This window comes from Podarcis melisellensis (assembly GCF_964234715.1).
Source record: "Podarcis melisellensis genome assembly, chromosome: 3".
NCBI lineage: Eukaryota > Metazoa > Chordata > Lepidosauria > Squamata > Lacertidae > Podarcis > Podarcis melisellensis.
This window is the reverse complement of record NC_138530.1, coordinates 84970474-84983341: the sequence shown is the minus strand read 5'-3', so window position 1 is coordinate 84983341 and position 12868 is coordinate 84970474. Positions and strand designations below refer to the sequence as shown.

Genomic DNA, 12868 nt, shown 5'->3' with positions numbered 1-12868 from the left:
TACAGAATGAAACAATACTTACTATTTTTAATTACCACTTGTTGAGAGGTATTATGTGAGGAAATTGAATAGAGCTGGGGACTGGTGGATACATGATCCTCTTTAATGTGGTGTTTTTTGTTTTGTTTTGTTTTGTTTCACTTTTTTTAACCTAATGCTACTTAACCTTGTTGCAACTCAGGTTAGATTTTACATCTGTAACTTGGAACCATAGCAACGTTAAGTAGACACCCCAAAACTTCTATCTACATTGGTGTATTTAAGAATGTAGCACTGCTTATTTGGTAGAAATAAGAAATAGGAAGGGTGTCTGATGCACAGAGAGGGGTACTTACCTAAAACAGAGTTTTCCACTCCCAGTGAAAGGTCAGCAGGTTACTTCCCTAGTTACTCCAGCTGCAGGATTCAGCTAAGTTTCTCATTCAAGTTTCCCTTTGTTTGGGAGCTAGGAATTTCTTTCCTTTTCAACACCTGTACTTTTGAGCTTGGCAAGTATGCGAACCTCCCAAAAGGTTGCTGCCTGCCTCCGACAACCATACTTTTTACTGAGGGATATGCTCACAGGGTTCTTAAAATAAGTGTGTTATCCATTTTCCCAGCTGGCAGCACATACCCTCAGAGGCTTAGCACTCACTGAGGTGGTAAACAAGCATTTTTCAGGATGCAGGGGAGGGCTTTCATAAATGAATATTCCATACAAAAGAAGAAGAAGAAGGCTAGAGCCCTTTTCCTTGACAGGGAATTATTTGTATGGAAAAGCATTTACTCCTTGGAGCCTCTACCTGTAGTAGTACTGGCCAGACACTGATTTGCAGCCTCTGTGAGAAGTAGCTTTCTGTCATTGGATCGAAATTGGGTTTAAGAGCTGACCTTGATGAAGCACACTCATCAAATGATTCATCCATCCCTGACTAGGACTTTTAATCAAAACTGAAATGTTTATTCAGAAAATAAGCACAATCCGAATCTGGGAGCAATTTTTATTCTCAAGTCATTAGAACACTCAATAGGGTAAAAATTGCCACCTCCAAGTAAACAGCGTGGTTAGCAGCTTGTGAAATACTCTGAAATTGGATGCTTAACTTTATTTACTGAGGATGTAGAACTTTTCAGCAATAATCTTCTTCTTTACAAGGGAGAACCGGGTCCAATGGGACTGCCAGGATTAGAGGGACTTCCTGGAGAAAAGGTAGGATTTCAATAATTAAACCTGACCTGTTTCTTTTCACTACGTGTTTTCATGCATTCGTGATTGACACTGATCGCTGTTGAGAAGAAAGGGTAAGTAAAGGTCACAGAGCTAGGTGTCCTTGAGCTTTTGTTTTAATTAAATCAAATTTAATAGTCTCCAGACACAAAAAGCATAACATCCTTGAGCTTTAGATTATGGTTTGCGTGTGTGTTTCGTTTGTATTTCCATGGGGGGGAAATCAGAGGCTACAATCTGTCTCAGTTCATATGTAATTCTAAGCCAAACAATCAGCTTATGGTTTATCTGGACTCTGGAGCAAGTCAACTACAAGTCTGTTTTTGGATGACAAATGAATCCAACCCATGGCTTAACCCTGCATAGATTGATTGGCAGCAGGATGGCCAAAGTGAGATGAGAGTACAGTGACCACAGTCTCCTCTCTGGGAATCCACATGTTCACGGGTTCATGCTAAGCTGTGGTTTGGCTTTGTGTTACATGCAAACTGGGTGAGTATTTACTGGGATTATTTGGCCTAGTACTCTTGAAACTCATTATGCCTTCTTGCCTCCCATAGTTTCTCATGCACCTGATCAAGTATATGGCCTTGAAATCAGATCATTATTTTATTTTAATTTTTAATTTCTTAGGGAGACCGCGGACCAGCAGGTCCTCCAGGAGTTCCAGGAGTACCTGTAAGTATAGTCCTAAAGATGCTGTCTTAATATTGAGAGAAATAACGTTAATTGTACATGGAATAGGTGGTAAAGTTTGCTAGAAAGTGGCATGTATGAATTGGCGCAAACAGAGGCCTCCATTGTTGGGGAAATAATGACTGCATTTGCATGTTTAATAAGCCAGGATATGCACAAACTGTGTGCACGCACACACAGTCCCTGTGCTTACACTTTGCTTTGCTTTTTGCACAAGTGGTGAAACAAGGCCACAATTGACCGTGCCTCCCCGTTACATGTGAATCAGGAATTATGATTAATGATTTGCAAACAAGCCAAATTCTTAAGGCCACTTTATGGCATTTCACCTCAACAAATAGAGTGCAACTGCTTTTCCACTAACATTCGCTCCCCAAGTCACTCCCCCTTCCTCACTGTAAAGCTCCATGTGTGTTTGGAATCCTGGTGGGGAGAGAGTGGTGTGCTGGAAAATTTGGTGAAAAGATACAGTCAATGGAGAAAGGGTTACGCATTGTGATCACCCAACACTTCCACTTCAAATCCCACGCTCAAAGCTCCAAAGCAACCATCAGCCTTTCATTACATGTATCTGTATGGCATATAATTAGGTACTTTTGGATATTAACATTCTGTGACCTTTATCCTTCTTTCCCTTGATCCATTTCCTTCCTAAGAGCCCTTCTTTCTTTGTTACTCCTCTCTGCCATTGTTCCTCAAGTCCCTGCCTCCATCACCTGCACCCATCCCCACTTTTCATTCTCACATCAATTAAACCTCAGCCCTTCTCTATGTCACAAGTCATACCAGTGTAGGGGAGCAGATCACTGGCAGCTGGGTGGTAACACACCCAGTTTTGTGCTTAATTATATTTGTCCCAGGGGTGACCTTCATAAACCAGCGATTGAAAAAAACACGATATATGCTGCTTCTGAAAATATTAGAATTTGAGAGAAATCCATTTTAGGGTATGGGCTAATTCTTTCTTAGAAGCCAGGCCCTGTCCAGTTTTGAAAGGTAATGTAACCTGAGAGTTGGTGTGGTAGCGGTGGCTTGTTTGTTTTTAGACTTTGTAAAATGGCATCCTCCCCGACATTTCATAAGGCGGAAATGTGCACATGTGAGGTCATAGTGTTGCAAGTTTCTCTGACACTGCAAGCAGCTGCCAGCGAAGTGGAGGGTCAAATAACTGATTGTGGCATTACAGTGGTACCTCGGGTTACATACGCTTCAGGTTACACACGCTTCAGGTTGCAGACTCTGCTAACCCAAAAATAGTGCTTCAGGTTAAGAACTTTGCTTCAGGATGAGAACAGAAATCGTTCTCCGACTGCGCGGCAGCAGCAGGAGGCCCCATTAGCTAAAGTGGTGCTTCAGGTTAAGAACAGTTTCAGGTTAAGTACGGACCTCTGGAACGAATTAAGTACTTAACCCGAGGTACCACTGTACAATTACCATAGGAGATGTTTTGGAGAAGCGAGAAGCATAAGACGCAGAGCTGTGGTTTTTAGCATTGGCCGCACAGTGCCTACAGTGTATAGTTGCAACCTAAGTCTCTAGAACTGGGGAAGGGAACCAATGGCTGCATTCCCTTAGGGGCAAATATTCAGGGGCCACTTGCCAGTGGTAGCCGGGATCATGGGCTAAAGTGGGTGGAGCAATATATTACTTATGTTTATAGGCTGCATTCTAGACATATAAAAACCAGAGGTTTCTACACTGACACCACCTCTATATCCTGAATCCAGTCAAGCACACATTCCAGACAGGCAAAATATCTTGCAGAGAGTGCCGAGTCAGGCAAAAGCACCTGAGTAAGGTGTGTGGCCTGGGGGAGAGTCCCAAGAACTGAATAGAGGTGCTGCATTTGGCCCCCAGGCTTGAGGTGCCCCACCCCTCCTCTAGAAATTCTTTTAGAAACCCTCAAAAAGCTTTAGTGTAGATAAAAGTAAATCCACTTACGTTTTGATTTGCGTATTCATGGTCCAATGGGAAAGAAATGCATGATTTGTTATTTAAACAAAGAAACAAAAAAAACCCTGCAGTCTCTGTTGAAAAAAGAGCCATTGAAGCTTTAGGATAATGAAGTAATTTTATGCAGATTAACTTATTACTCTTGGAAGAGCTCCCATGCAGTTCAGGAATTGCTTTTTAATTATGAAAGTGTATCATGATTTTTTAAAAAAGGCAGCCAGGAGTTTATACAATTTTCATTAAGTGCTTTTGTAAACCATTCAGTTTACTGTCTAGTGAAGAACAAAAGATACTAAATAGTTTAATTTTGGCAACCTCTCTAAAATAGTTAAATATCCTGAAAAAATAAGGTAATTTATCTACTCTGGTTAAGATTAAATTCATACACTGCCTCAGACATTAAAGATCAGTAGTGAAGCAGACCCTTAGGTTAACCACAAATATTCATTCCTTATGGGTTTCCCAGTGGATATGTCCAGTGTCTTGCTCTGTAGTAGAAATACTGTTAAGCATTCTGACAAGGATGCTCACAACAACCTTGTTATGCTTTTTAATAATCAAGTCCCATTAATACAAATATAGGTGCTACCCATTTGCACTTGACAACTTCCCTGTCTTGTTCCTTGTTGACTTCCGCCATGCAGATCACCTCACTAACTCCAGTGTCTTCTGCCTTTGGCATGTGACCAGACTTACTTCTCCAATTGGCATGTCCTCTCTCTCTCTGCTTTCTCTAAGAACTGCATTGTTTTGGAACTCTCTCTATTGTAGAATTCCTCTGCTCAATTCATCACCTTGTTGCTTTCAACATCTGCATCTTGTTGCTTCTGTGGCCTCTCAGGCTGTTGAACACCTTTGGAATAAACTCCCCATACATTGAAGCATATGTAACCCGAGGTACCACTGTATAAAGTAGGAAATAGTAACAATCTTACAGTGTAGCAGCTGTTCTCAGCCGGAGTGATGAGACATCCAATATGCTGGATATATCAAGCACAAGTCTTGGGGCCCTAGGTGGTTACTCCTTTCCTTGCCCACACAGGACAGCACTTTCTCTTCTGCTTTTCTTCTTCAATGTTCTTTTGTTCTTATTCTTTCTTTATTCCTTCTTGGATTAGCACAACACTTTTTCTCGTGTCTCATTTCCCCCCCTCTTCCTCAAAAATAAAATGACATTCAAGTCCCTGAGAGGACCAGTGACATCATAATGCTTCATTATGATGTGAAATGTCACCAGCACCTGCAGTCAGTATGTAGTCCTTTCCTTAAGTACCACTGATCTGAATTCTTCATTTTTCTCCTTTCACCCAAGTAGACGCTTTCAGGGTGGGAGGCTGTATTTGCCATCTGTCTCGAGCTTTGTCAGAACTCACAGGGTTAGCCCAAACATCTATCACGTGTTTCCCATGGTTGTTGGTAGTTATAACTTGGCATATTGGGTATCTTATTCACCTCAGCTGGTAAGAGCATTCGCAGTGAATAGCCAATGGTCCTTTTCATATTCTTAATAATCTTATTTTTTCTTAATTTCCACAGGGAAAGCATGGTGCTCCAGGACCACCAGGGATCCCTGGTGAACCAGTAAGTGCACGTATCTTTGAGTGCTTCCTTGCAGTACACTGGCATGCTTGTTTTCTTCACTTGTCAGAAATGTGTTATTCTTTTCTTACCTTTAGGGTGAAAGGGGCCCTGTTGGAGATATTGGCTTTCCTGGACCAGAAGGGCCAGCTGGAATACCAGTAAGTAATTCAGCATACTACATGCTAGTACAGAATTTCCCAAACTTAGGTCTCCAGCTGTTTTTGAACTACAGTTCCCATTATTCCTGACTATTGGTCCTCTAGCTAGGGATGATGGGAGTTGTATTCCAAAACCACCATTTTCCTTTCAGTGTGTCTCCATTCTCGTGTTATTCAAACTTCTTCCATTGTTTAAAACAGCCACTTTTTTCTTTTCAGTGTTTCTCCCTTCTCACTGTACTCAAACTTTTTCTCCCTCTTCTATTCCTCAACTGCCTCATGTGTGAGAGACAAAGAATGTGGAGCCCTCAATATGCCAAAGTTTAACCTAAGACGTTGTTTAACTGCCATTTTGCTTCATCCCTGCTTTATTCAAACTTCTGCCGTTGTTTTAATCAACCACATTCCCCCCTCGTTATCTCTCCCTTCTCACTCACATGCCAGTCATATACAAGATATGTATAGCTTATAAGAGACCAAATGTATTTTGTAATAGAAAGATCATTATTATTTTTCCTAGGGCATCAATGGAAAGGATGGATTACCTGGCCCTCAGGTAGGAAAGCCATGGTTTGTTCAATCTGGGTTCTATGCAAATTATAATTCTTCTGCTTTGGTCCACAGTGGAAGATCAGTATGTAAACTCTCATAGCTAGAGGCTTTGCATTCTTAAGACTGTCTTCCCTTTTCCAGGGTTTATTGGGTAAGCCTGGTGACAGAGGCCCCAAAGGAGAACGAGTAAGTTATATTTTTACATAGAGGTTTGGTTATTTGATTATCATCAATTTTGTCAAGAACAGGGTGGTGCAGCATTTCAAATATTAACAGCCTCTGCTCTCAAATCGTTAGCAGTATCTAGAATTATACTGTGGGTTCTTTGAATGTTAATAATTTGTAAGTATTTTGGACTGTTGATTAATTTGAAGGGTTAGATTACAAAGGTTTTAGTTTTGCTCCCACTCAATATTCTATCATAACTATTTAAACTCTAAACCTTGTAGATTAAACCTTGTAGATTCAATTAGTCCAAAATTGTATCACAAGTCATAGGAGTCCTTGAACCTGAAGTCTCAATTATAGTTAGTAGCAAAGATTAAGCCAGTGGAAATCAAACTGATTTAGAGGTCAAATTGATTGGCATAAAGGTTTTCAACCTTTGCCTGTGATACTTAATTTTCTCTCTGCCCTTTTCTCACCACGTCCATAGTTAGTTACAAAATATGTACCATAATTTAAATGAGTTAAACATTTTATGAAATCATAATTCAGTACCACTTTTCAGGGGGCAAGTTGTCTTGCTTATTTTCCCCACCCCACTTTATGTTCTTCTAATGTATATTTGCTGTACAGTTTGTGCTTTCGATGCACAGTTGGAGACTATGGAGAGGAAAGAAACATTTGTGGCCTTCATAGGAATCCTTCATTACGGCTGCAATTCTGCACTCAGTGGGACTTAACGTACTTCAGAATAGGCATGCATATGACTGCACAGTAAATGTCCAAAAGTATACAGTGGTATCTCGGGTTACATACGCTTCAGGTTACATACGCTTCAGGTTACACACTCTGCTAACCCAGAAATAGTGCTTCAGGTTAAGAACTTTGCTTCAGGATAAGAACAGAAATCGTGCTCCGGCGGCGTGGCAGCAGCAGGAGGCCCCATTAGCTAACTAAAGTGGTGCTTCAGGTTAAGAACAGTTTCAGGTTAAGAACAGACCTCTGGAACGAATTAAGTACTTAACCCGAGGTACCACTGTATTCACAAAGCTTTAGATTAACCCTTATAGCAGACTAGCAGTTCATTTTTAGGATGCAATTCTTTACAACCAAAGAAAATGAACAAGCAGATACAGATATGAAAACCATTACTGATTAGACTTCCAGTATTTGATTTATTTTTGTTCCTCAAGGAATTAAATCTTTGTTAATCATTTGCCCCCATGAGAACTAAATAACCTAATCCTTTATCACCAAGGCTGTACATAACCCCTGAATAAGATTGTTATTTTTTCAAACCTAAACCCCTGTACATTATGGGAATGTCCATACCGCATGTTTCCTTATTACAGTGGTACCTCAGGTTAAGTACTTAATTCGTTCCAGAAGTCCGTTCTTAACCTGAAACTGTTCTTAACCTGAAGCAACACTTTAGCTAATGGGGCCTCCTGCTGCTGCCGCACCGCTGGAGCACGATTTCTGTTCTCATCCTGAAGCAAAGTTCTTAACCCGAGGTACTATTTCTGGGTTAGCGGAGTCTGTAACCTGAAGTGTATGTAAACTGAAGCGCATGTAACCCGAGGTACCACTGTAGTTTGTTCCATGTATATTCTTTACATCAGAGTTGGGAGACCTATAGCTCTCCAGATGATATGGGCTCCAACTACCAACCATCCACCCCACTCAGCATGGCCAGTGATCAGGGATGAGATCAGCTGCAGCCTACCAGTATCTGGTGGGCCACAGGTTTCCCCATCCCTGTATTTTCATGGTCTCCCTTCATCCCAGTTTCTCATAAAAAAAATTCATTTGTTCTTCTGTTTCCTTTTCACTGTTATTTCCCTTTTTCATTTTGGGTGGGTGATCAGACATACAGCATTGGCCGCAACCCATTGTTCCCTGGGCAGTTTTTATGGAACGAAAAAGGCCACCCATAAGTAGCTCTCTAACATTTCGAGATTTATGTCCTATACTGCATGCCACAGTAAGATTCTTGAAACATGTGTATACTTATATGCACCTCATTTCAAGTCTTTCTCATGCTATTATCATATTTTGCTCACTATTAGATTTCCCATTAGCTTATTGGGCATCACTGCAGGGAGGTTTTTGATTAGGCGTGGCACTGCGGAAGCCATTCCTTTTTTTCCTGTCTTCCTCAAAAGACCGTTCTGGTTTTGAAAACCAACACTTGCCTATTATCATCTCTGAATTATCTACTTTAACTTCCTACATGCATTCATTTTTATTTTTACAGAGCACAAATGTTACAGCAAGAGTGGAAATAGTATTGGCATTTGCTTTTTCATGTAAAGTATCGCAGCCTGCTATAAGGATCTTTGAGGGTTTTCTTTGCATATCATGTTGCAGTTGAATGTGATCGTTTTCAGCGCTCTTAACTCAGCAAGCAAGACAAGAAAGGGTCACATAGACAAAGGTGACAAAGCGTTGTCTCTGTTTTGCACAGGGGGATCAAGGCATACCCGGAGACAGGGGCCTGCAGGGCGAAAGAGGAAAGCCAGGCCTTCCAGGAGAGAAAGGGTCTGTAGGGCCCATGGGCCCCTCAGGGAACAAAGGGAATCCCGGATCGCCAGGGCATAAGGGCCCTCCAGGTTCACCAGGCGTCCCAGGCTTACCGGTAAGGTAATTGGCTCTTGAAGAGAAACACATGTTTCTAAGCACAAGTAAATTCAGCTAATTTTATAGTTGTTGCAGTCTTCTCCGTTAAACTATAATCTTTACAAATGTATGTATAGGTGACGACCATTTTAGGCACATCCAATTGACACACAATCACTGATGCGCAGGTCCTTTTGGACCCAGAAGAGGGCGGAAGGGGGTGGAAGGGAGCAGGGCTCTCTTATACGTGCTCCGCTGATCCTCACAGGGGCCAGGAGTTGGACCCCCATGCAAAATGGGGCGAGGAACAGAACCTCCCACTCCCTGTACTGTTCCAAAGCTCTTAATGGACCCTGAAAAACAAAATTCGAAATCCTGTTTGCCTTATTTTGATTGGACAACACCTATCCTTACTTTTCTTTCCATGTCTTTGCCAGGCTGACTCAGTTTCGTTTGAAGAAATGAAAAAATATATCAGACAAGAGGTCCTTAGAGTTTTTGAAGGTGAGGAAATGACGTATCAGAAAGCGTGATGTCAAGAAAATGACTACAGTAGTAATATTTGCTTTCATCTGTGATTTATGTACCCATTGTACATAGCATTCGAAGGGGGGGGAGAGAATTCAGCTGCACTTATACAAGTAGTTTAAGTGCGCAGATTCTGATTAATTCGCCCACTGTGTACACTAATGGCCTTTAGATTGCTACAAAATAATTGTTATTATTTCCACCTAAATGAGTAAATGTTTCAATTAGCAGTTCAATGAGGAAAGGCCGTGCCTTTGGTGGTGGTGCATCTGCTTTGCATGCAGAAACTCCCTAGTTTAATCCATGGCCTCTCTAGGTGGGGCTGTGGGAAAATCCCTGCCTGAATGGAACTCCAGAGAGCTGTTGCTGGTCAGTGGACATAACTGAGCTAGATGAACCATTGGCCTGACTCTGTAGAAGGCAGCTTCCTATGAATGTCAGACAACAAAGGGCAGGAAAGAGCATCATAAGGCACTTCTTAGACCAGACCATATGATTGTGTTTTACCTCCAGGGGCAAATAGCAGCAGCCAAGAAGACAATACAGAAGGGCAGATTACAATCTCCCTTCCCCATACACCACTGTCTCCAATTGAATCTCTGCCCCAACTCTGTGGCTCTTGTTAATGTCTTTAAACGTCACATGATCCTAATCATGGATCTTCTTCATCATGGCTGATTTGTCCCTGCAAAGGCAGATAGCACAGCCCCATATAGTTTATCCAGGGGTAGTCAACATGGTGCCCTCCAAAACTCAACCAACAGGGCCAGTGGTCGGGTATGGCTCAACAAAGAGAGCACCATGTTGGCTAATTCTAATCTTGTGCTTTAAATGTTAGCACCAGAATCTTAAATAGAGTGCAGAAACCAGTGCTTTTTTTCTGGGGGTACCCAGGGGTATGCAGTACAGGCACCTCCCCCCCCCCGAAGAAAAGCACTGGTGGAAACAATGTAATAACCAGTGCAACTTGTTCTCTGTGTCATCATCCCCCATTAAGAATTTAGATCATTTGGATCATTTGAATTTTGTGAACCATCTTCCAAGTTATTCCAATATAGAGCACACATGACTGTAGTAGTCTAGACTGGCTGTTACCAGCCATTATGCTAAAAAGGACTGTTGCCTCCTCTAAGAAATGGTAGTGCTACAGCAGCAGCCTTAGCCCTAAGCTGGAAAAATACTTCCTTGGCCAAGTGCTGCCACTTAAGCACCCTGGAATAATGACTGAATCCAGAAGCAGTCCCAAACTGCAAGTCTGATCTTTTGTGGGCAGCACTGTCCTATCCAGAAACTAGAATATGTTGTGCACTTATTCCTGAAATGGGTGGTGCCAAAAAAAAAGACTACTTCTCTTGTCTGTCTGTTTACTCACATTGAGTTCATTCACTGACCTCTTTAGGATCAGATGGGTAAGGGACATAAATGGCCTGCTGTGCGTACCTATGTGCATATCTGTATGCCTGTGCTGAGTCAGGGTTGGGGAAGGAGAGGGTTCAGTCAGCGTCAGGACACAAGGACAGGAAATGGTGGAAGTTCTGTGATAGGATCTCTCGCCCCCCTTTTTTTAAAAAAATGACAAACACATCTGCATAGGTGTCAAACTTGGATCAAACCTTTGGTACTGGGGGAAGTATGGAGCTTAAACTCTATTCCCTAACCATTTTCCTGGTTGAAATTACCTCCTGAAGCTGCTGTTTACCCCATTGCATACATTGTACATAACTGTATGAACAGCACCAACAGTTTGGTTGTTCAGGAAACTGGAATACCGTATTGCTATTGAAGTTGATGGATGAGTAATAATTTGAAGCTCAGCTACTTTTAAAATATTTGGTAGAATGGAACGGTGATCCCTTGTTTTAAGTGTGCTCATGCATCTAATGTAATTCATGCTTTTTGTTTGGTTTTTTATATATATAACTGAAGAGAGGATGGCTCAGTTTGTATCTCAGCTCAAATTGCCCGCTGCCATGCTTGCTTCCCAAACTCATGGAAAACCAGGTCTTCCAGGAAAAGATGGGCTACCTGGGCCACCCGGAGAACCTGGACCTCCAGGTAGGGCTTCCAAAAGAAATGCCTTTCTATGTATTTTATTTAAAAAATATATCTTCAGAGTTGGGTGGACCTATATACATTTAGCTTCCTAATGATTAACTTTTAAATCCATACTACTGTTTTCCAGACTAGACCAATATATTAACACGTAGTAGGTGTGTGTTTTTGTATATTAAAAACTTCTAATCAATGCATAATAATCGTAATAACTTTTAACATTAGGATACTGATTCACACCTTTCCTAAACTTGCAGTACTCAGACCAAACCTAGTAATGAGAGCATCATCTCACAAATCAGTTATTTGAGCTATAGAGTCTGTAGTCCTGTGGCTCCAATCTGTAAAATTTGAAAAATTAACGTATAAGAAGGAAATCTAAAACTTGAATGTTACAATGCATCATTCTTATTGCAAATCTAATTGTATTCACATTTTCATAATTAGATTTGCAACATATCTAGCATACATTCCTTGTCAGATTGTAAAAGACAGTGTGCATTGATTAACTGGGTGGGGAAAATCTGTGATTTATTTGTATTTGTTCAGCCTCATCCAGATGCCAGTGAATCAGACCTCCTCAGTATGTATCCTTGACACACACCCAATATTGCCAATTTAGATTTACAGGAAGAATAATTAGAACACATGCTGTAAAAATAAAAATAAAAACGGGGGCGGGATAGTAAATAATGAACCATATATGAATATAGGTAGTTCTTAATTATTATCTTTTGTTAGTTTGGTCTGCTCTGGAGTCAGAGCAAGTCAGACTGGAGTGAAGAACATGAAAGCAAAGCTGAAGAAATGTGGAAACGCAAACCCTGTGAGAAGAATAAAGGCTATAGAGGCTGATAAGAGCAAATCCTTGACTGAAGGTTGAAAAGTGTGATGGGCTCAGAATGAGAAGAAGCAGGAGGAAAGGATCGAGGAGAGCCTTACAGGGGGACTTCCAGAGATTTTGTTTTTAACCACAAGTGGTTTGCTCATCATCTAAATATGCAAATTGTTGTAAATGGTCGACTTGAATGTCTCTGCTAAGATTGTTTTCATGAGGGTCACGCACAGTGGGTTTTTTTAAAGATGTAACCGAGAAACAAACCAAGCTATAATGTGAAACTCCTTCACGTCGGTGTATTTGCCAAAGTGAAGACTTGGGGAACTACATTTCATGGGGAAAATGTGTGGGGCAGGGTGGTGGTGGGGAGAGATAAAGCTGCTTTTACCGCTTTAGTTGTAAGGAGATTATATGGTTGCTGCTTGTATATGACATACCCTCTTGTATGACATATGACACGCCAAGAGCAATATGATTTTTAAAACATCAGAAGGAACCATGCATTTTGAATCGCAAATC

General features: G+C 41.2%; 1 protein-coding gene across 7 annotated transcripts in view; it reads left to right on the top strand.

The window, feature by feature from the left end:
• Positions 1-12868, top strand: part of COL19A1 (collagen type XIX alpha 1 chain) — a gene marked incomplete at its 3' end in the record, with an annotated part of 191241 nt that overhangs the window by 164004 nt on the left and 14369 nt on the right. For 6 of the 7 annotated variants that reach the window (XM_081906050.1, XM_081906051.1, XM_081906052.1 and 3 more), the window contains 9 exons: positions 1136-1189; positions 1841-1885; positions 5393-5437; positions 5533-5595; positions 6116-6151; positions 6289-6333; positions 8780-8950; positions 9369-9435; positions 11386-11514. In XM_081906050.1, coding sequence (XP_081762176.1) covers positions 1136-1189; positions 1841-1885; positions 5393-5437; positions 5533-5595; positions 6116-6151; positions 6289-6333; positions 8780-8950; positions 9369-9435; positions 11386-11514 — 655 coding nt within the window. Of the gene's footprint in view, positions 1-1135; positions 1190-1840; positions 1886-5392; positions 5438-5532; positions 5596-6115; positions 6152-6288; positions 6334-8779; positions 8951-9368; positions 9436-11385; positions 11515-12252; positions 12541-12868 lie in introns of those variants that run through there. The other variant, XM_081906054.1, reaches the window with a different exon arrangement.